This window comes from Scyliorhinus torazame, chromosome 16 (assembly GCF_047496885.1).
Source record: "Scyliorhinus torazame isolate Kashiwa2021f chromosome 16, sScyTor2.1, whole genome shotgun sequence".
Classification (NCBI taxonomy): Eukaryota; Metazoa; Chordata; class Chondrichthyes; order Carcharhiniformes; family Scyliorhinidae; genus Scyliorhinus; species Scyliorhinus torazame.
This window is the reverse complement of record NC_092722.1, coordinates 33,478,191-33,501,958: the sequence shown is the minus strand read 5'-3', so window position 1 is coordinate 33,501,958 and position 23,768 is coordinate 33,478,191. Positions and strand designations below refer to the sequence as shown.

Genomic DNA, 23,768 nt, shown 5'->3' with positions numbered 1-23,768 from the left:
CATCTCCGTGTCGGCCATCGTGGACTGTTACACCGGCCGACGCGGAGGAATAGAGTGCCCCCACGGCACAGGCCCGCCCGTAGATCGGTGGGCCCCGATCGCGGGCCAGGCCACCGTGGGGGCACCCTCAGGGCCAGATCCCCCCGCGCCCTCCCGAGGACCCCGGAGGCCACCCCCAGAGCCAGGTCCCACCGGTATGTACGTGTTGTAATTTATGCCGGCGGGACTGGCCGAATACGGGCAGCCACTCGGCCCATCGCGGGCCGGAGAAACGCCGGGGGGGGGGCGCTGCCAGTGGCCGCCGACCGGCGCGATTCCTGCCTCCACCAAATCCCCGGCGCCGGAGAATTCGGCAGCCGGCGGGGGCGGGATTCACGTCGCTCCCCGGTGATTCTCCGACCCGGCGGGGGGTCGGAGAATCCTGCCGCAGTACTATAGTGGGGACTGAGGTCTAAACATCCATGATCTGAACTTAATTAACAAAGTCCAATCCAAAGTAAGTATGGAAACAAGCTTTCGGAAACCTAAAGGGAGATAGGACAGGGAAATGAAGAGGATGTATGGAATACATTGGGGATTTTCTCAGGAAAAGAGAAGACTGAGATGTGACCTCGTAGAGGTGTCCCAGGTTTTAAAATGGTTTGATAGTGGAAATATGTTTCCTATGTATATCCTGAAGAACGAGATTGGAAATAGGGGCTACAGCTGTCAGATAATAATTAGTAAATCTAATAGGAAATCCGGAGAAATTTCTTTAGCCGGAGGGTGGTGAGAATGTGGAACACACGACTACAGTTAAGATGAAGCTAGACAAGCACAAAAGACTGAAAGGAATGGAGGATATGTTGATGGACTTGGATGGAGTGAGATAGAAGGGGGCTTGTGTGGATCAGACAAGCTGCTATGGATCAGATGTACTGAATGGTCTGATTAGCTGCTGTAACTATTTTGTAATAATACAGGAACCCCCCCAAAAATGTAAATGGGAAATGGCAGTCAGTGGGGCAAAGATAGACCAGAAATAGCCGTAACTACAGAAGCCAAAGACACAAGTGAGAAATGGTCTCAGTATTAAAACAGCACGACAGTGGTTAGCACTGCTGCCTCACAGCGCCGAGGACCCGGGTTCGATCCTGGCCCCGGGCCACTGTCCGTGTGGAGTTTGCACATTTCCTCCCGTGTGTGCGTGTGGGTCTCACCCCCCATAAAGATGCGTAGGGTAGGTGGATTGGCCACGCTATATCGCCCCTTAATTGGAAAAAAAAGAATTGGGCACTTTAAATTTAAAAAATAAACAAAATAAAATAAAACAGCACAGGAGTTCAGAAAGGTGAAATTTGAGCAGGGTTGGATGGGAGGAAAGGGGTTGATTCCCGGAGTAAAAATCATTCACATACAGGGCAGCACGGTGGCGCAGAGGGTTAGCACTGCTGCATCACGGTGCCGAGGTCCCAGGTTCGATCCCGGCTCTGGGTCACTGTCTGTGTGGAGTTTGCACATTCTCCCCGTGTTTGTGTGGGTTTCGCCCCCACAACCCAAAGATGTACAAGCTAGGTGGATTGGCCACACTAATTTGCCCCTTAATTGGAAAAAAAATGAATTGGGCACTCTAAAAACATTTTTAGAGTGATTACTTGTGGAAATATTGGCGAGAGGAAGCCATTTATAGTGATCTGTACATTAAATATAATTCTGCGCTGATGCGATATGACCACATGATGGTAATTACTCAGAATCTGGCCACTTCAGGGAGTTTGCGATTGCTGCCCTTTCAGAGTGGGATCGATATTGTGCGTGATGTGGCTTGGAGGTGGGGGTGAAGTAATGTGGGATTTGGGAAAATGATAATGTCGGTATCAGAGTTAAAGGATAATTGATCTTCTCACCCAAAGTACCATCCGACCTCCTAAGGAATGCTTCTAACTTCCACTCCCTGCCTGCGCAGTTTGATGAAATGTGACCGCACACCCCTCCATCTGAATCTTGCAATAATATTGACCCCCTTTGACTCAAAACCCTGAGCCAGATGGAGTGGCTGGTAGCCAACGCTCTCATCTCTCCCTGGCTTCCCGTCACTTCAAAGTAACCTCAAGTGACATAAAGACGTAAACGTTCTGCAAACCCTCGATGCTCAGTAAATGTCAGACTGTGACATTTGGAGAAAATCTATGGAATGATAATTTTCTCTGTCTGCTGGTGTCAGCAAAAACATCGGGGAAACTGGTGCTCGCACGGATTTCCTTCTCATATTTATTCACAAATACAGGAAAATATATTCCAGCAATCTGTGTGTGTTGCCGGTCACCTGTTCGACGTTCATGTCTGTGCCTTATGTTAGAGGGGCTTAGTTAGAGAAATGGTCGATGAAATCAGAAGTGTACACAAGACAAAAATTCATGACAAATGTCAAAGACAGGGATAAATGAAAAGAATGCAAGAGAAAACAGAAACAAATATTGTAAGCGGTGCGTAGGAGGATGAATGTGAAAAGGAATATGAACAAATAAATAAAACTGTAACCAAGAACTGGATTTTCCAACAGGATTTGGATCCCTGACATTGGAACCAAATCGGGGTCCTGGGGTCCTGAGCCCACTCTTGTTGGCGACAAGACCTGCTCAGTGACCTTCCCAGAGGCAGCCTCCTAATTGGCCCCCGCCAAGCTCGCCATCCAATTAAGGAGGGCAAACAGGCTGTCAATGATGTTGGTCCAATCAGAAGCCTCGGCAGCCCCACCAGGACAGGTGGGCACTGCTAAGGCAGGTGAAGGACCACAAGGGCGCCTCAATGTGGAGGAGGCTCCCTCTGAAGAATTCAACAATCATTAAATAACCTATTGCCACACTGTCAGCCCCTCATGGTGGAGGGAGCTATTCCTCCACCAGATTGCCTGTGGCCGTAGCTGTGGCCCTCAGAGCCTGTTGGTTCCAGGCTGGTCTGCTTTGCAGGATGCACTTCTGGGCCCCAGGGCCCAAAGCTGGGAGGCCTTCAGACACCGGCTGTAGCCATGGTGAAAGGCAGTTGTATCTGCCATTTGGAAAATCCAGGTGGCATGTGAAGATGGCCCCAAATGACACTTTCATGAGCTTCAATGCCTACCCGCTGCTTCCGGGCAAGTAACTGACACAACCCCTTCCTCTCCAGAGGCTACCTCCCTGAAAATGGGCTCGGGACAACAGACCAACAAACCCTCCAATGGCATGAAATTTCCATCATTCCCGCCTCTGTGGCAAAATCCGTCTCAGGTATCAAAATATAAGGGAAAATGTATTAAAGGTGGGGGGGGGGGGCGCCACGCCACCGACACGGGATTCTCCGCAGACCGGAGAATCGGCGCTATTGGCGCCGGCGTGGTTGGCGCGGCGCCGGTCGCGGGCCGCTCTATGAGGCCGGCCCACCGATTCTCCGGCCCAGATGGGCCGAGCGGCTGTAAGAAAAGAGCCAAGTCCCGCCGACGCCGTTCTAACCTGCTCTGGGCCGGCGGGACCTCGGCGTGTAAGGGTCGGGTGGCAGCCTTTGGGGGGGGGGGGGGGGGGGGGGTCCGACCCTAGGGGGGCGTCCGATGTGGCCTGGCCCGCGATCAGGGCCCACCGATCAGCGGGCCGGCCTCTGTGGCTGGGGGCCTCCTTTCCTATGTGCCAGCCCCTGTAGTCCTGCGCCATGTTGCGTCGGGGCTGGCGCGTTGAAGGAGGCCACTGCGCATGCCCACGTTGGCACCGGCACAGCTGCACATGTGCGGATCCCGCGGCGCACAGTTGGCACTGAGATCTGCAGCTGGAGCGGCGCGAACCCCTCCAGCGCCGTGCTGGCCCCCTGGAGGGGCCAGAATTATTGGTGGGAGTGGCCCGTTCACGCCATCGTAAAACGTGACGGCGTTTACGACGGCTTGGACACTCTGCCGCGGGATTGACGTTTTATTGGCGCAGATTTTTGTCCTTGTTTTCTGATGGAAAGAGAGTGATAGCATGGGCTGGGCGTGACTTACAGCAGCATTCCCAAACTTGCTGTATCTGCCACCTTATCCATTCCAGGCTGGAAATGGGAAGCTCACCTGTTTCAAGCGGATTCCTCTCTGAAGTAAGCAAATTGGGGGTCTGTGCCATTTTCAGATACCAATGGACAGCGCGTTAACACGCACAGGCACCGTCGATTGGCTCTTGACAACAGGCAGTCTAGCGGCCCCATAAACAGCCCCCTGCTGGCCAATTGAATCACCACAAAATTTGTCAGCCTTATATTCAATACATCAGCAGTGACTCAACTATGGCCTATCAGCACGTAAGCCATTGTATTCCTCAGGTAATGTGATTATCTATGCCCATGCAATTTATTTATCTAGTGCTCCTTTTAACAAATTAATGAAGACAACATTAGTTGGTTTTGCTGGGAGTCTATTTATGTACGTTTTGCTCTGTGGGGATAAACCAAGGATTCTATTCTTTGCTACTACTGAGGTTGTTAATTTTTAACTCCTGCCATTTATTGGCAATCACATTATAAGTTAAATAAGTTACTTGTGTCCATTTGTCTTCATCTTTTAGCAGTTTAAAGACATGAAACCTATCTCCATCTCACAGATTTCCTTTGTCGAGGAAGAATGAGCTCAAGTCTGAATCTCACTTCATAATTAAACCTTAAAATTGATGTCCTTTGTCCAGTTTATCAATGTCCGCAGTGCAGTTTTTGACATCTTATTGTCAGTGTTGTAAATGTGACCTCACTCTTGTGTTACGGGGCTGGATTCTCCGATATCGGCGCGATGTCCGTCGACCGGCGCCAAAATCGGCGCGAATCAGTCCGGCATCGCGCCGCCCCAAAGGAGCGGAAGTCTCCGCATCTTGAGCGGCCGAGCCCTCACCTTGAGGGGCTAGGCCCGAGCCGGACTGATTTCCGCCCCGCCAGCTGGCGGGAAAGGCCTTTGGTGCCCTGCCGGTGGGCCCCAATCGCGGGCCAGGCCACCGTGGGAGCACCCCCCGGGGCCAGATCGCCCCGCGCCTCCCCCAGGACCCCGGAGCCCGCCCACGCTGCCGTGTCCCACCGTCCCAAAGGTGGTTCAATCCACGCCGGCTGCCATGGGTTGACAGCGGCGGGACTTTGGCCCATCGCGGGCCGGAGAATCGCCGGGGGGGGGGGGGCCGCCAACCGGCGCGGCGCGATTCCCGCCCCCGGCAAATATCCGGTGCCGGAGAATTCGGCAACTGGCGGGGGCGGGATTCACACCAGCCCCCGGCGATTCTCCGACCCGGCGGGGGGTCGGAGAATCCCGCACCTGATCTTGGTGTAAAATCAAATCTCTTGAAGGCACGCTCTAGAATTTTAAAAATATTCATTCAAAGGTTGTGGCCATCGCTGTCTGGGCCAACATTATATGTATGTATAATATATATATGGCTAGTCCAGTGAAGTTTCTAGTCAATTCAATTTGCCCTGGACTATTGACAGTAGTTTCATGTTAACTAGATATAAGGATCAATGCAACCTTTCATTTTACGTAAGGCCTTTAACCTAAGAAAATGTCACAATGTGCTTCACAGAGGCATGATCAGACAAAATAAGGTCAAATTTAGTTCAAGGTGATTGGAAAAACTTGAAAGAGGAGTGATTTCCACTGCCCGGGTCTAGGAAGCTAAAATCACAACTATAATGGGTCGAGAGAAATGGGGCATTTGCACAGGTCATGGCATTGAGTGCCTGACCTGCGCTCAGAACAGAAATAAAAAGGTAAGAGTGGTCAGGGCTGGTAATTAATTGGACATGAAGGGATTAGGTCAGTCCGATGACATTTTTATTCATTTATGTGGCTAGTTCAGCTAGTTTTCTAGTTGGTGATAACCCCCCAGGATGCTCTATCCTGTTATGCTGTAGGTGGAATTTGGGAAGTCTCTGTGTGAATACTGCAATGCTGGGAAGTGTTCATTATTTTTTTATTTCCTAACTTAACCCAAAGACTCTTTGGGAATTTCGAATTATTTTCTCTCCTAGCTCAGTGCACCGTTTCATGGTAGCAAGTGCCTGTCTGACATGTCCCAGTAAAATCGTATTTAATGCTCCTATACATTTTAACTCCAGTGAGGTATCTTTTGCGAAATGGAGAGCACTGCTGTTAGATTAACTCATCCTGTACCATTGTCCAAATTTATTCTAGGAAGCTGAGTGGTATTAGTGATAGGGGGAGGTTGGTGATGCCAGCTTTGTTTGCAGCCACGAAATTCCCAGGGGCTGTAGTGTGTAAGGAGAGTGGGAATGGGTTCATCGACTAAGTTAGGGAAGGGGCATGGCCTGATCATCAAGGTGGCACAATGATTAACACTGCTGCCTCACAGCAGCATGAGCCCGAGTTCAATTCCAACCTCAGGTGACTGTCTGTGTGGAGTTTGCACGTTCTCCCCGTGTCTGCGTGGGGTTCCTCCAGGTGGTCCGATTTCCTCCCACAGTCCAAAGATATGCAGGTTAGGTGGATTGGCCACGCTAAATTGTCCCTTAGTGTCCAAAAGGTTAGTTGGAGTTATGGGGATAGAGTGGGCATGAGCTCTTTCAGAAGGTTGGTGCAGACTCGATGGGCCGAATGACCTTCTTCTGCACTGTAGGAATTCTATGAACATTGAGTTTAGTGCCCAAGGCGAATGAGCATCTGCTCTCATCAAACTTTGTTCAGTTCTATTCTGTTATATTGCATAGCAGTGAATTGCAAACCAAGGAGTCCAGTCCGGCAGTGGATGGCCAAGAAAAATAATTCAAGGTAAATTTAAGCAGAGTGATTATTGTTGATCGCTACTATTGAAGCCAATGAACTGGGAGGAGGGAAAGGACTTGTGAGCCTCTGAAGCCATGATCCAAACTACAGCAGAGTCTCCTGAATACTCAGGCTTATTTTTACAGGGAAAATTGTAAATGTTACAGCACTGTCCAGATCGTCTCAGTCATAGACGTTTACAGCATGAAAACAGGCCCTTCGGCCCAACTTGTCCATGCCATCCAGTTTTTAACCACTAAGCTAGTCCCAATTGCCCACATTTGACCCATATCCATCTATACCTATCCTACCCATCTAACTGTCTAAATGCTTTTTCAAAGACAAAATTGTACCCGCCTCTACTTCTGCCTCTGGCAGCTCGTTCCAGACACTCTCCACCCTCTGTGTGAAACAATTGCCCCTCTGGACCCTGATGTATCTCTCCCCTCTCACCTTAAACCTATGCTCTCTAGGTTTAGACACCCCCTACCTTTGGGAAAAGCTGTGGACTATCTTCCTCATTATTTTATAGACCTCTACAGATCACCCCTTAGCCTCCTACGATCCAGGGAGAAATGTCCCAGTCTATCCAGCCTCTCCTTATAACATCAAGTCCTGGTAGCATCCTAGTAAATCTTTTCTGCACTCTCTCTAGTTTAATAATATCCTTTCAAAGCGAGGATCGCTATAAACGTGCCTTTAAATGGTCAGAGATTACTAAGAAGTGTTTTACAAATACAACAACATGCAGGCATTACTCAGTCTTGTCAAAGAGCCCCCATTACAAGAGGCTCCAGAGGAAATGGTGAGGACAAAATATAATGTGCATGTAACCAAAGTGCAGTATGAGCTGAGTGCAAAGTGAATTCATTTGCCTGGGATTGTGAAAGAAAATACTTCAGTGGTCTTGGTATATAAATCTTTAATATTTGCAGAATTATTGAGAGAACGACTGAAATTTATCTCAATGAAAATTACAAGCTGGGTAAGACATATGTGTCTAGATGTCACTAGTATTTTAAGCCAGGCTTTATCGATTTATTTTAAACTGGTTGATTCCTCTGCTAAAATAGGAGTTTGCCTGCTAATATCCCAATCATTCCTGGACTGTCTTCATTAATCTACCTTGAATCGTTCTGCAAGTCTGACTCTTCTAAGCTGAGCAATTTTCCCTAATTTATTTCCACATACGTACAGCCTGTTTTCACAGTTAGAATTCCAAATTAATCAAATCTGTGCAGACCTGCATTACATGAGCAAATTGTGGACCCACATGATTGTCAATACCTGACAAAGCTGTGGCAACTTAGGAATCGATTGTTGAAGCTGCTGCTGGTGCCAGTTGTTGTTAAGATTTAGGTAATTCAGAGAGTGGTAGGCCCTCTTGCACTTCCCATGGTGCTGACTTGCTGGAGAACAAAGGCAAGTTGATTCATGGATCTGTCTAACACTGAACTCAGCTGCTAGTGCTCCTGCTGTTTTCTCATCCTCGCAGTAACATTGCAGACCTGCTAAAATAAAGAGCGCGTCAGGCTAACAGAAATCTTACCGTAATAAGTTTTAGAAATGGTAAAAGGACCATCTCTTTAGATTGATCTCTATCCCACTAAACCACCCTTCTCACCATAATCCTTAATGTCATCCCTCTCCAGGAAGCTCTCACACTTCTTTGTCTTTTGGGTGAGGTGTTGGACTGAAGCCCCGTCTGCCCTCCCGGGGAATGGAATAGATGTTACCATTTCGAAGAAGGGCAGGAGAGTTCCTCCTGGTGTCCAGGCGAACATTTATTCCTCCGCCAAATCCCCAGAGCGCATTATTACATTGCTATTTGTGGTAGCTTGCTGTGCACAAATTGGCTGCTGCCATTCCTGCATTATAACAGTGACTTGACTGCGTTGACTGTAAAGTGGTTTTTTTGGGGGGGTGTTCCTGAAGATGTGAAAGTTGCTTTATACGTGGTAGACTTTCTTCTTTCTCTCACCTAAATTAAATTCCTGACATCTATAATCATCATGGCACATGAAGCCGTGTCAGCTAGAGGTACACACGACCTCTGGGCTCCGTTCAGGCAACAGACAGGTGAGAGAGTTTGCGGCTAGAATTGTGCCATCTGAAATACCCAGTGGTTGCTTTTTTTGGGGGGGGGAACGCTATGAACGGTTGGGCAGTGAATGAGTTAAATCTGTACACTGACACATTTGAATTGACGTGGTGGGTATCACCATTTTGCGGGGGGTGGGGTGGGAGAGAGACTCATGACCCTGCGCGTGAAGCTCCATTATTAATGGTCGTTGCTCCCCAAACACATGTTTTTAAGGCATCCAGTGCACTTCTCAGGAAACAGCGACTTGCTTTATATTTTTAGAAGGAAGGTTTGGCAATGGAAAGACCTTGCTCTTAAAAGCCATTATAAGTCATTAAGGCTCCATCAGTTAAGTGAAACTAAAGGCTTTTTCTTCCTCATGTCACAAGATCTGCAAAGCTTGACTTTGACATTCTTCCCAAATTGATGGAAGGCCTCTTAAGAACAATGCCCCTGGAAAAATTGACGTCAGCAGTGAGAGATTAACAGAACATTTCCCCAAAGATTTTTTTGTAATGCTTTCTGACAGTCTAGTACGCAGACTTCTAACAGTCCACTGCCCGCAGGTGAATTGTTTGCATTCTAACAGACACGCTTGCAGAATCAGACAATAAATTTGGCATTGGATTATGCAATTCCTAATCAGGCCTCTCCCTTGCATCCCTCAGGGAGCACAGAAGCAAGAAAATCACGCTTACCTGGTCAGCCCAATAAAGACCTTTGACTCTCCTATCACAGAGGCACAGTTGCCCTCCATTATTTTTGGGTCGGCACTTTGAGCAGGCTTCCAATGCCAACTATTGAAAAGATTTCATTCCCGCAGTTTAGTACTGTTGATGGTTGGGCGGCAGGTATTCCTCCCAATGGCAGAATATTGACCCTAGAATTTCAGGCCCTTTACTTTGTGGTGACAGAAAATCATTCTCCAATTCGTCCACTTCTGTCATTCTTCACTTTCTCTCCGTGAGACTGGTAGGTGTGAGGATTTTGAAAGAAGGACTGGAGTCAAGTCACGGGCTCACGATGATCCAATTGAAAGATGAACCAAATTACCGATTCTTGTTGCCATGCCTCCTTGAATGAGGGACATGCTGGTGGATCTACTGGATGTGTCAACATGTTGTGCACTTGCTGGCAAATTGACTGAGCTATAAGCAGGAACCAGCAGCTGTGATGTGCTCAGCTTCCCCTGTAAAGGCAAGAAATAGAATTCGAATTTTGGCACATTCTAGTTTTCACACCTTAGATTGAATCCCAATGATAGCCTCCATTCCCCCCCCAACGAAAAATAACCATTGGCAACAAATTAAAGTAAAGCTGTTTTTTCCGATTTTCCTCGAATCCAGATTGTTATAATCTGAGGTAACTAGTGTCCTTCAGACATCCTATACTGTTAACTATCTTCTTGCCATTGAAGAGCGGCTATTGAGTAGCAGCTGGAGACATTTAGAATTAGCCCTGTTGTGACATTGTGAGAGTGCCAGGAGTATGTTTAGAACCGTGTTCTGTTACTGAAATGGAAGCCCAACGGAATTCCTGTCCGTTCACATGTAAGTGGAACTTCCCCACTTCCAAATGAAGTCATGGCAGCGGACCAGGAATAACTACAAAGGAATTCCTAGCCTACAAACGGGCGAGAGCTCAGGGCAGACCTGCCCATTCATCACATTCCTGAGGAGGAAAACCCATCACCATTTACAAAGCAGAAAAGGAAATATTCAACCAGGGACAGCGTCCATTCTCTTCCTCAGCGATAGAGGTTCGACAACACAGAAAAGGGCCTTTGATCCATCACGTCTGCAGCAGTCAAAACAACCACCTGGTCATTCTAATTCCATTTTCCAGCACTTGGTCCATAGCCTCATATGCCTTGACATTGCAAGTGCACATCGAAATACTTCTTAAAAGTCTGCCTCTACCACCTTTTCAATGAGTTCCAGACTTCCACCACCCTCTGCACAAGGTGAAGCAACTTGGGACTTCTACACTGCTTTAGTACGCCATACAGCTGATATGAACAGCAGGGGCTCAGTGGTTAGCACCGCTGCCTCACAGTGCCAGGGATCTGGGTTCAGTTCCAGCCTCGGATCACTGTCTGTGTGGAGTTTGTACATTCTCCCAGTGACTGCATGGGTTTCCTCCGGGTGCATTGGTTTCCTCCCACAGTTCAAAGATGTGTAGATGAGGTGGATTGGCCATGATAAATTGTCCCTTAGCGTCCAGGGATGTGTAGGTTGGGTTATGGGGATAGGATGGGGTGGACATGGGCAGAGTGCCAATTCGATGGGCCGAATGGCCTCCTTCTGCACTGCAAGGATTCTGATGCTATGAATCTTTTGAAGGTTGCAGGACAAGTTAGAAAGGCAAATGCAATATTCAATCTGCAAAATAAAGACAGAAAGAACACATGCAAGAAAATTAAGCAAAACCTTATAAATCATTTGTTATTCCTCAACTGGAGTATTGTGTCCAAATCCGAGCACCACACATTTCAGAAAGGATATCAAGGCTTTAAAGAAGGTGCAGAGGAGATTTACCAGAACGCCGGGGTTAAGAGACCTTAGCTCCGTGAAGAGATTAGAGAAGCTGGGATTGTTATCAGAGAAGAGATTGTAAAGGGGAGATTTAACTAACGTATTCAAATTTAAGAAGAGTTTGTTGCTCCAGTCACCCTGCTGGGAAACTGACGTCCACACAACAACCACGGCGGAAACAGCTGTGAGACATGGTCCAATCTGAGAAATGTCAAAGTGTCCACCAGGAACGGAAAGGACATCAGTCAGTTCAGAGCCATCTCCTAAGGGTTATCACAACACAACGTCCTGTGCCAATCGGGGAGGGAAAATGTGTTGGCTATTGAACTGTAGCTGGAAGAGATTGCAACAAACGTGTAGCGAACTTAAGGACAAGAGATAGATGACCAGTTGTTGTGTGTGTGGGGGGGGGGGGGACGAGAGTTTTTGCATTGAGACAAAAATGTATGGGCTATTTTTAAAAAGGGTTTAAGATGGAGGAGAAAGGTGACAGTGTAAAGTTGTTGAATTCAATTCTGAGTTCTGAGGGCTGCAACGTGTCCAACCAGAAGATGAGATACTGCTCTTCCAGTTTTGGCCAGGCTTCACTGGATTATTACAGTAGATCAAGGACGGACATTGGGCATGAGAACAAGGTGCTGAGTTAAAATGGCAAGCAGCAGGAACATTGGGGTCATGCTTGCAGACTGAGCCAAGGTGTTCCGCAAAGCGTTCACCCATCTGGCTGCCTCCGTCGGAGAACCTTGAAACTGCACTGCCGGAGGTTAAGGTAGCCCTTCACAGAAAGGGGAACAGCAGCTTCAGACAAAGATGAGTCACTCAGTCACCCCCCCCCCCCCCCATGGGCAGAACATAGTGATGACTGGTTGCATTCACTGCCACAGGCAGCGTTGCCTCTGAAAAAGCTTGGAAAGTCCACCCTCCAGAATGGTCACTGGCAGCTCTGGCATCACCTGTTTGCATGATGACGTTGCCACTGCACCTGGGAGCACCGTGGGTGCCGATGTTGTAATTTAAAGGGGGGAGCCATAAAAGATTAGATCACGATCTAGCAGTCCACTCCTCACTCATTTCTGTGTATTGCTGACAAGTGAAAGAATTGCCCCGCAGCCGCCTGGCCGGAGGCAGTGGGCACTATCGGTAACTAATCTATCAGTAACTAATAGCCCCGCAGCCGCCTGACCAGAGGCAGTGGGCACTATCGGTAACTAATCTATCAGTAACTAATAGCCCCGCAGCCGCCTGACCGGAGGCAGTGGGCACTATCAGTAACTAATCTATCAGTAACTAATAGCCCCGCAGCCGCCTGACCAGAGGCAGTGGGCACTATCAGTAACTAATCTATCAGTAACTAATAGCCCCGCAGCCGCCTGACCAGAGGCAGTGGGCACTATCAGTAACTAATCTATTTTTTAAAAAATGCGTACAAAGGGCATTAAGAGGCGAGTGACATCATTATGTCAGGTACAGTTAAAATTACAATAAGCAGAAAATACGATTACCATGTCAGAAATACAACTAGCCTTAAAACTGAAGGTGACATCTTCTTGTTGACTGCGCTTATGTAAGTGATGACTAAAATAGGCCATTTATATAATGCACTACAGTGTATAGGGAGGCAGTGAAATATCAGCCAGCATTGGGTCTTATTGCTGTGGGCTCGAATGATTGTTTTTTAAAATGTGACTGCCCAAAATATCAAATCTAATGAAAGGATTGTAGTAAATTGTATCTATTTGTAGATGCTGTAAATCCATCTGATATTTATTCTGTAGTTGGCTTTGACTGTTAATGTTGGGATGCATCCTTTTTGAAGGCACTCAAACCCTAAACTAGTGGAAGCAGAAATGAAGTGCAATTGAGTATAAATGAATTTTGTTTCCAAATTCTCCCGTGAAGGCACTAACCCTTGCCTGGGTGTGGTTATATAGGCACCGGCCATCACACAAATGTCACTTTTCATGCATGAGGTTATTCGGTCTCCGGGAGCATGGCCCTCACCTCATCAGATGGGACGAGCCATTCATTGAAAAGTGGTGGGGGTTGGGGGATAACTCGCAGCTAATTTTGTTTCCTCACCTCTGATGTTGAGTATGGAGATGAATTTTAATACCATCCACCTCTACATCTATCCATGGCTTCATTTAAGACTTTCCCCAACGCCCACCTATTTTTTAAAAATGTATTTTATTCCAAACATATTCAAAAGTACAAAAACATGAATAAGCCAGAGAACATTCGCCACATCTCACGATTTACAGTTTGTACAGGCTCTTCCCTCTTTTCACCCCCCCCCCCCCCGCTCTCCCCCACCCTCATGACGAACAATTCCTCAAACGCGGTCATGAACAGTCCCCACCGTGTCTCAAAGCCCTCTGCTGATCCCCTCAATTCAAACTTAACCTCCTCCAACTGGAGGAAGTACAGGTCCCCCTGCTAGATAGATTAGTTACTGATAGTGCCCACTGCCTCCGGTCAGGCGGCTGCGGGGCTATTACCGGTGGCATTACCGGCCTTCCTTCCCTCCCTTCAGCTCTGGCATTTCTTTTTTAAAATAATTTTATGAAGGCATGTATAATTTTAACAATTTTAAAGAGGAAACAAAAACAAAGACATGATTTGCGGGCCCACCCGCACACTGCCCACATCTATCCTCCACCCCTTCAAAGGACCTGCTCATTCGGGCCACAGACATATGCGCTCTGTGGACCACCTTGAATTTTATCAAGCTAAGCTTGGCACATGACGAGGACACGTTGACTCTACTCAGGGCATCCTCTCACAACCCCACCTCCAATTCCCTGCCCAGTTCTTCCACCCACTTTTGCTTCACTTCCGGGCTCCCTCCCATTCCATCAGCTCTTTATAAATTTCCGAGACCTTCCCCTCCTCTACTCCAGTTTTCGACACTACCTTGTCCTGTACCACCTGGGATGGCAGGTGCAGAAAGGTCGAAACCTGCCTCTGCACAAAGTCCCTCGCCTACAGGTAGCTCTGGCATTTCTAATACCCCCAAAATTGCAACCATAGGGTTTGGCCCGGCCTCTAGCCCCACAATCTTTGTTAGCATCCCAAACACCCCCTCCCACTACCTCTCCAAATTAATGCCCACGTTTTTAATCAAGATTTTAGTCACTGCCCCCCTCTTAACACTTCGTCCTTTGGCTTGATGCTCATTTCTGTCAGATTGTATCCATCTTAAACCCTTAAACCCTTTGCTTTTCATTTTGCCCAAGATTTAAACAACAATAATTGCCACTATACAAGTAAATACTTTCCAAATGAATTCCAGACTGAGGAAAAGTGACAAAGACTGGAAACCTTACTCTTTGAAAATAGCTCCGGCTCAGAAACCAGGGAGACGAGCATGAATTGATGAAACGGCAGGGGGCACAGACAAGAACACAATGGTGTATTTCAGCAATATCGGGCGGAGTGTTCCTACAATGGAAGGGTGGGGGACGGGGAGGGACTGGGTGGTGAGGGAAGGGAGGAGAAAACCTACAAAAAACAACAGATGTCCCACAAAGAATGCAAACAGAGGAAAATTCTGATCAAGGAGGTGGAAAGGTATAGAAATTAAAGAGCAAAGACTGTGTAAAGTCTATAAATATTAAATCGCTGTATAACTGAGCAGCTGATGTTCTTTTACTGACATGCCACAGGCCACTTTCAGTCACCTCTCAGACTAGCGAGAACAAAAGGTCAGCTTTGAAGCTTGGGAAAATCAAGCAGCAGAAACAAGCAAAAGGAAAGTTTTGACTTATAAATTAGGCTGCCTGATATGATTGCATAAACATTCAGCAGACTGGGACCAAATTCCTTAGCTCAGTGACTGAACAGACGTATTTACCCAGGGTAATGTCACCCCTACTACGTTGTGCTTTAAGTGTTAGTTCTAGCCTGGAAGCTATTTTAATAAGAACCAAACTCTACAAACATCACTAAAACATGTTTGTGGGAGTTTCTGTGTGCAAATTGGCTGTGGCATTTCCAACTTAACTACATATTGGTTGTGAAGTGCTTCGGGGCACCCTGAGGACAGGAATGTTGCGATATAAATGCAAACATTTCCCTTTGGTAAGTGCCCTTCAGTAGCAATGTTAGTAAGTTCAAGAGGTCTCATTTTCACTGAAGCCCCACTAGTGTATTCCACTGAGATACCATCTGCAGAAACCCTACCACCCGGTCAACCTAGACAGAGACACAATGAGAAATTGTCCAGTCCAAGAAACATCCCGTGCCCTGAGGAACTGAATCGGCTCCCATTATACCAGATGTGCCCACTGTTCCTGGTCTGCATCATCAACACCACTGCTCACAGACAGCAAGCAGCAGGAGCATGCTGGAGGCCTTGGTGGCACAGCCAGAAAGGGATAACATCAGGCAAAGTATTGCCTTGCACACAACACTGCCACTCCCTGGAACCCAATCCCACCGGGCGGTCCTCAACCTGAACCACCCACTCCAAATCCGTGTGTTTTTAGCATAAACTCTGAATATTTCATGAATGTAACACATCTCGACACATCAATCGAGCACTTTGATATGCAAAATATTTCTGGCGTTGTACAGAGCTGCCAAGGATTCTTTCACCTTCCTAACTTCCAATCTGTTCTCTCTCCTTGAAAGAATTGTTTCTGAGAATTCCTATACTCTGCTCCCTCAGGGGCTTTATGCCCATTCTCTGAAACAAAAAAAAAAGCGATTTGATTTATTCCCTAGCAACGAAAGTGCAAGGGGGAGGGGGTGGGGTAAAAGGCTGGTGTCTGCCTGATCAAGCAGAGATGCCACAACAGAATGAAGCAGATAGAGCTTCAGCCCACCAATAAAAACAGCTACCGCTGAGCATGTGCGGTGCCTTCCTCCTATCTGCTGCTGACGGAGGGCGGGGTCACCTACCATCTTTGCAGAGGTGGTGGTGTGGCTGTGGAATGCCTGTGAAGTTGGGAGTCTGGCTTTAACCCTTTCCTTGCCTTGGGCGGTCGCTGTTGGAAGGCAGGGAGAAGTTAAGCTTTGGAGAGAGGAGAGGAGAGGGGGAGGCGGGAGGCGGGAGGGGACAGCCAGAGAAACTCCAAGCCCCCACAGTGTTGCAATGACAAGTGGAGTGACAGCTGTATGCTAACTGCAGCTATTGTGTGGGACTGCAGGCATGAACAACGGGGGCAGGTGGCTCTTGTGGCTCTGACACGCTCCTCACAACAGACCCAGCTCTCAGCATCGGCACTCGAGGCGGGGACAGCCGCTCTGTGGGCTTTTTCCACAACCCAACAAGGGAACGATCGCTGCCGCTGAAATCTGAGCTCCCAGCCTCCTCCAACCACGGTTTTTTTTTTAAATTTTGTTTTGAAGATCGGTGCGATGCATTTATGATTTAAGAAAAAAAAACTTTCCGAGGCTTCCTGTTTTCTGGGGTGGGGGGGAAGTTTGGCTCCAGTTCTCTCTTGTTCTTACCTTGAACCCGTTGGAAAGATGAAGATTTTCGGCAGGCTGGACTTCACGCTGGTGAGTTGGTTAATTGGGCCAGATTGAAATTTACCCATTGACTCAGGGTGAAAATTGTGTAGTTTATAACGAAAAGAATTGCTTCATGCAGTGGGTCCCACCCCACAGATGTGCAGGATAGGTGGTAGTGGCCACGCTAAAATTACCCCTTAATTGGAAAAATTAAAAAAATAAGAATTGCTTCATGCAAAATGAGAATTTGCTGTAATTAGAGTGGCTTAAAAGAGCAAGAGAGACGCAGTGTTAGTTCCAAAATAAGTGCAGAAGTGATCTTTCCACTGATATAATAATCAATTTTAAATTGGCGGCTATGACTTCATGGCTGTGATCTTTGATAAAACGTTGTGCGTGGTCACTGGAGTGCTGCAGATGTTGTATCTTATGATATATTATTTCCTGTAACTCACCTCCCTGCATGAGTAATCAATACCTCTTTTGTGTGGGAGACGGGTAGGCATTGCTTTATTAATGCTGCTACCAGACTTGCAAATCCGAGTCACTCGTAACATTTCAAGCATTGATTTTATGCAGTCAACCTGCTCAGCATGTAGCGAATTCTCTCACTGAACAGCAGCTTGTTCATTCTGTATTTAAAGAAAAGCCGTGGAAATTGTCATTCCCACAGCATCAGCCTTTCCAAAGTCCAGTGTGGGGATTCCGAGAATGTATTGTCCAGTCTCTTTCCAAAGGGGATGTGAAATAATCTTTATTCTGCCCCAGAGGGACTAAGTTGGCTTTCATTTTGGTGAAATCGGACTCCCACTTGGCAAAATCCCATGAGTGCTCAGTACCGTGACATGCTGAACTAGCCAAGAGTTGGACCTAATAATGATGGATCCACTATGAAACTTTACCCCCAACAATATTTCCCTTTCTCTCTGTGTGTTACGTGGTCGTACCAGGACAGCCATACACTGGCAGTAAGATTGGAATTGACTGATAAATTCTGGTCCATGATTTTCCTGTTTCCAAACTTTGCCAGTTATGTGAATTTAATAAGTGAGACCACGCCGAGTGTTGTACACCTACAAGGTTATGGACCGGGTGCTGGAAAATGGGAGTAAAATGAGCAGCTAATTTATTTTTCTCTTTTTTGTCCAGCACAGACACGATGGGCTGAATGGCCTCTTTCTGTGCTGTAACATTGATCCTGGCCCCGGATCACTGTCTGTGTGGAGTTTGCACATTCTCCCTGTGTCTGTGTGGGTCTCGCCCCCACAACCCAAAGATGTGCAGGGTAGGTGGATTGGCCACGCTAAATTGCCCCTTAATTGGAAAAAAAGAATTAGGTACTCTAAATTTATTTTAAAATTTAAGATTTCATAGAATTTACAGTGCAGAAGGAGGCCATTCGGCCCATCGAGTCTGCACCGGCTCTTGGAAAGAGCACCCTACCCAAGCCCACACCTCCACCCTATCCCCATAACCCAGTAACCCCACCCAACACCAAGGGCAATTTTGGATACTAAGGACAATTTAACATGGCCAACCCACCTAACCTGCACATCTTTGGGCTGTGGGAGGAAACCAGAGTGCCCGGAGGAAACCCACGCACACACGGGAAGGACGTGCAGACTCCGCACAGACCGTGACCCAAGCCGGGAATCGAACCTGGGACTCTGGAGCTGTGAAGCAATTGTGCTATCCACTATGCTACTGTGCTGCCCTACCAGATGTCCGGTCTATAAACGTGAATGGTTCACTGGGGGATGGTTGCAACCTTGTCTTTTGACTGTTTGTTGTAATTGGGGGTGGGGGCGGGGACAAGCACCCGTGGTACCACATGGCAAGAAGTAAAATTTGAAATGCCAGCTTCCTTCCGTTAAAAATGCATGGGATTAGCACTGCTGCCTCACAGCGCTGAGGTCCCAGGTTCGATCCCGGCTCTGGGTCACTGTCCGTGTGGAGTTTGGACATTCTCCCCGTGTTTGCATGGGTTTCGCCACAACCCAAAAGATGTACAGAATAGGTGGATTGGCCACGCTAAATTGCCCTTTAATTGGGAAAAAAAATTAATTGGGCACCTAAATATTTTTTTTAATGCATGGGATGAAGGATCTGACCTTTTTAACACGCGGAAAAGTAAAGGGCAAAGTTTTTGTCTCCTTGTTAATAATGCTTGTCTTACTGCAGGCCATGTTTAATTAGATTAGCTCTCATTAGTCCTGCTCGGATGGGTTTGTGGGCATATCTAATGAGATGGGCGCAGTCACGACATGTTTTTAAGGAAATGGTATGCCTTGAAATTTCAGCACCTTGGATAGAGGAGATTTCAGTCCCATTGTATGTTAGAATTCCCTTTGATCTAGTTAAATACCTGTTTTGTGACATGTATTTATTAATACGTTTTTAAAAAATCTTTTAGATTGGCTGCAGACAATTTCCAATGGATTGGCAGATTGGATTTTTAAAATGATTATATTGCTGTATGCAACAGACTCTGGTGCTAATTCTAGAAAATTACTTTGTGAATTTCTATTTTCTACTCTGAAAGTGATTCTCTGTGTGTCTCGGTTTCTTTCATGCCTAAAACAAAATATGTGTCATGCTGGGTGCTTTTTTTCACAGACTCCACCATTGTGAGGACCACACAGTGAATTTTGACAAGCTATCCAGCCCCAGGGAGTCCTGCGTCGAGCCCTGTTCCTGTCCTCAGCCAGCATTTATGCATGGCCGATGTCCAATGATAGCTATTAGGGATCCTTTGTTGATTTTTCTTCCCTAGCTCTAAGACTAGCTGCAGAGCTCGAACATCCACCGAAATTGAGGTGGTAAAATACTAGGAATCGAACTTGGGACCATCCTGGTTTTGAGGGACAATAGCACAAACTGCAGTCTATTTACCCACTGAGCCATCAAGGGAGTCCCATTTTGCCACAGTTAAAATGCAACCCATAGTTTGGAACCTCAGGATGTAGATTCCTGACTAATAGCGCCATCTAGTGGCTTCTGGACACCTTTCAGTCATTGTGAGGTCGGCATTTTGGGGCTGACAGCATGACAGGCAATTCCCTACTCTTGTTCAAGCTAAAGTGCCACAGGAGTTTCTGTGCTTCATCCAAGAAACAGCACCTCTGGTAATGCAGCACTCCCTCACTAATGCAATGAAGCTTTAGCATGGATTATCTACTCAAGTCCTGGAGTGGGATTTGAACCCACAACCTTCTGATTTAGTATCAAGAGCGCTACCACTGAGGCAAGCTGAGTAGAATACACCCAAACTGTCAGCAAAATAGGGGCACAAGAATGCACAGGAGGTCAGATTTAGTACCGTAGGTCATGGGCTGGATGAGGCTGCAGAGATAAGGAGAGGCCACGGAGAGATTTGCAACTCATTTGGTCCACTACAGGGCAATTCATTGAAGTGAAGCTGTGGAGATGGATAGTGGCGTTAACATAGTCTAGAATGTGGGCAAGACGAGATGTGAGTAGTGGAGTTTAGATGAGATGGAGTTATGCACAATGAAGCTAACAAAACTGGTGCAATTGGTAAAGAAGCCATCTTGAAGAATTGACATAAATGTTTCATTGTTGGGGCAGAGGAAGAGACAGAGGCAGGTAATGCTGCAAGATGGAAGTATATGGTCTTAATATTGGAAGGGATGTGGGGTTTAAACCATCGTCCAGACAACACGGTTAGGGATGTGGGTTTTAACCATCGTCCAGACAACACGGTTAAGGTCCATTAGGCCTATAGCAAACACTAAGGCGAACGATGGAATTACCAGCGAGGTTACAGAGTTTTTTTGTGGGGTGAACAAGATTGATCTTTTTTCTCAGTTAGAGAAAAAGATAAGCAATCTGAAATCACCCAGGCAGTTGTGGCATTGCGGCTGGTGATGAAGTAGAGCTGAATTTATCAACATACATATGGAAACTGAGCCCATCCCTGTTGGTCCCAACTATGAGAAACGTTAGATTGAATCATAATGCTTTGTGACTCTTAGCCATTCCCATATTCAGATGTATCCATTGGTCATCAAGTCATATGGATGTTAAAAATGGACAACATCATCACCTTTGAGAGGCTAAATTTGATACAGTTGAGTATCAAAGTATTTATGTTCATTACAAATGCACTTTTTTTCCAATCCACAGGATTTCTCATACGATGATTCCAAGGTTGAATTCAATATTGATGCTCCTAATGGGGTGGTGATGGAAGGTTACTTGTTCAAGAGAGCAAGCAATGCCTTTAAGACATGGAACCGGTATGTGGTGTTTCCTCTTGTGTTTCTAAACTGGGAGTAATAAAGACATATGTTACAATAATAGTTAGCCAAAAGCCTTTGGAGCTCTGTGTTTGTGATTGATAACCACTGACTCCAGGGCTGCAGTTAGCTTATGGGCTTAACATTGGTGTAGGTTAAAATCAAAGAGTAAATGCACCCTATCTCTGGTATTCCTTTCAGGAGCGCCATCCACCTTTTGAGGTAGGTTACTGCAATAAAATTTCAGCCAATTTTCACCCGAGTCCAACACCCTTTTACTGTACTCAACACAGCTTTCAGCACAAAACATCCCTTTAAGGCCATAAGCAAGAATCATCCCTTTATCATAGATCATTATCATAGAATTTACAGAGCAGAAGGAGGCCATTCAGCCCATCGAGTCTGCACCGGTTCTTGGAAAGAGCACCCAACCCAAGGTCAACACGGCCACCCCATCCCCATAACCCAGCAACCCCACGGGCAATTTTGGAAACTAAGGGCAATTTATCATGGCCAATCCACCTAACCCGCACATCTTTGGACTGTGGGAGGAAACCGGAGCACCCGGAGGAAACCCACGCACACACGGGGAGGATGTGCAGACTCCGCACAGACAGTGACCCAAGCCAGAATCGAACCTGGGACCCTGGAGCTGTGAAGCAATTGTGCCATCCACAAGGCTACCGTGCTGCCTTTAAGGCAATGTGACTAATTGTTTTTTTTTTTTGAAAAATTCTTTTACTCAATTCTTCTTTCCAATTAAGGGGCAATTTAGTGTGGCCAATTCACCTACCCTGCACATCTTTGGGTTTTGGGGGCGAGACCCACGCAGACACTGGGAGAATGTGCAAATTCCACACAGACGGTGACCCGGGGCCGGGAGCGAATCCGGGTCCTCGGCGCCATGAGGCAGCAGTGCTAACTACTGCACCATCGTGCCGCCCATTCAATGTGACTAATTCAGTTTAATATTCCTCCTGCCTGGAGCAGCAGTCTCATCTTTGAGAATTTGCATGTTTCTGAACCTCACTATAGTTAACGCTGAAAGAAGCTTGTAGACAATGTTCACTTAATGACCCCCTGACTTTGTGTCTTACATGGTGTCTTTCTGATCAACCTTCATCATTAATGGGTTCTCAACTTCTATTAGGAAGAGGAAATATTACAAAAATGTGGACATATATTTTGAGGACGGTTTAAAGGTTACGAGGACAGTAATAGACTCCCAACTGTTGCGTTTGGCTTCCAGCCATGGTTGTTTGCCCTCTGTGAAGGAAGGGCTTTGCCAATTTTGGATATATTGACCAGGCCGAAGGAGGTGGGGTGGACATTTCCTGCCCATGCCAAGGAGATAACAGTTGTCCGCATTCCTGGAGATGCCTAACGGATGCATCAACTTTCCAGTTGACCGTAGGATCTTGTTTGAATGTGACTGCGTGGTAACAATATAGGCTCAATTCCGACAGTGTTGTACTGAGGGAGTGCACCCCTGTATTCCCTGCATATAGAAATCCTTATGTTTGGCCGCTTTGCACATTGGGATTCCTGCATGACAAATTCTAGAGATGTTTAAATCTTTTAGAGACTGCTCTAAGGGTGAGTCCCAACCTCATTATCCTTCCCTAATGATTAAAACCGGATACTCCAGTCAGTTCCATGTGTTTTCTTATTTAATTCCTTCATCCCTGTAACATTTCTCACCCAGTTGAAATTGGAATTTCTGGGCTTCCCTGTCACATGCTTGAGGGAATGGATTCTCAAAGGTCGAGCTGACAAAATGCCTGGGATGAGGGAGCCACCTTACGAAGAAAGCTAGGGCAAGTTGGACCTGTACCCTTTGGAGTTTAGAAGATTGAGAGGTGATCTTATTGAAACATGTTAGATCCTGAGGGAACTTGACAGGGTGGAGGGTAAAAGGATGTTTCCCCTTGTGGGAGAGACTCGAACTATGGGCCATGGATTAAAAATAAGGGATCTCCCATTTAAGATGGAAATGGGGGGGGATTCTGTGATCCTGAGGCTAAGTGTTGACGCCGTCGGAAACGCCGTCGCATTTCTCGACGGTGTCAACATGGCCTCAGGATCAGCAATTCTGGCCCCTACAGGGGGCCAGCAAGGCACTGGAGCGGTTCCAGCTGCTGATTCCGGCGTCAAATGGGCGCCGCAGGATCTGCACACACGCAGTTGCTTCCTTCAACATGCCGCCCCCGACGCAACATGGCGCTGGGCTACAGGGCTGAAAGAAGGCCCCCTGCTCGTGAGGCCGGCCCACCAATCGGTGGGCCCCGATCGCGGGCCAGGCCACATTGGAGCCCATCCTGGGGTCGGCCGCCCCCCCCCCCCCCCCCCACCCCCACCACAGGCTGCTCCCCCCCCGCCCCCCCCCCCCCCCCCCCCCCCCCCCACCTTTCTTGCCGAGTTCCCGCCGGCTGAGAGCAGGTGTGGACGGCACCAGAGGGACTAGGCATTTTTACGCTGCTGCTCGGCCCATCCCAGGCCGAGAATCGGCCAGCCTGCCGTGTAGAGCGGCCCCCGACCGGCGCTGCGCCAATGGCGCCGATTCTTTGCTTCTCCGGCCCGGCCCTGGGCTGAGAGAATCCCGCCCGAGGACTTATTTTTCTCAAGAGTTGTGAATCTTTGGCACCCTCTTCACCAGAGAACAGTGGAGGCAGGGTCATTGAATATTTTTACGGCAAGTGTAG

At 47.3% G+C, this 23,768-nt stretch overlaps 1 protein-coding gene across 1 annotated transcript in view; it reads left to right on the top strand.

Moving 5' to 3' along the window:
* Positions 1-23,768, top strand: part of acap3a (ArfGAP with coiled-coil, ankyrin repeat and PH domains 3a) — a 369,480-nt gene that overhangs the window by 324,925 nt on the left and 20,787 nt on the right. The window contains exon 11 of the mRNA XM_072478219.1: positions 20,954-21,066. Within this exon, the coding sequence (XP_072334320.1) occupies positions 20,954-21,066 (113 nt within the window). The remainder of the gene's footprint in view (positions 1-20,953; positions 21,067-23,768) is intronic.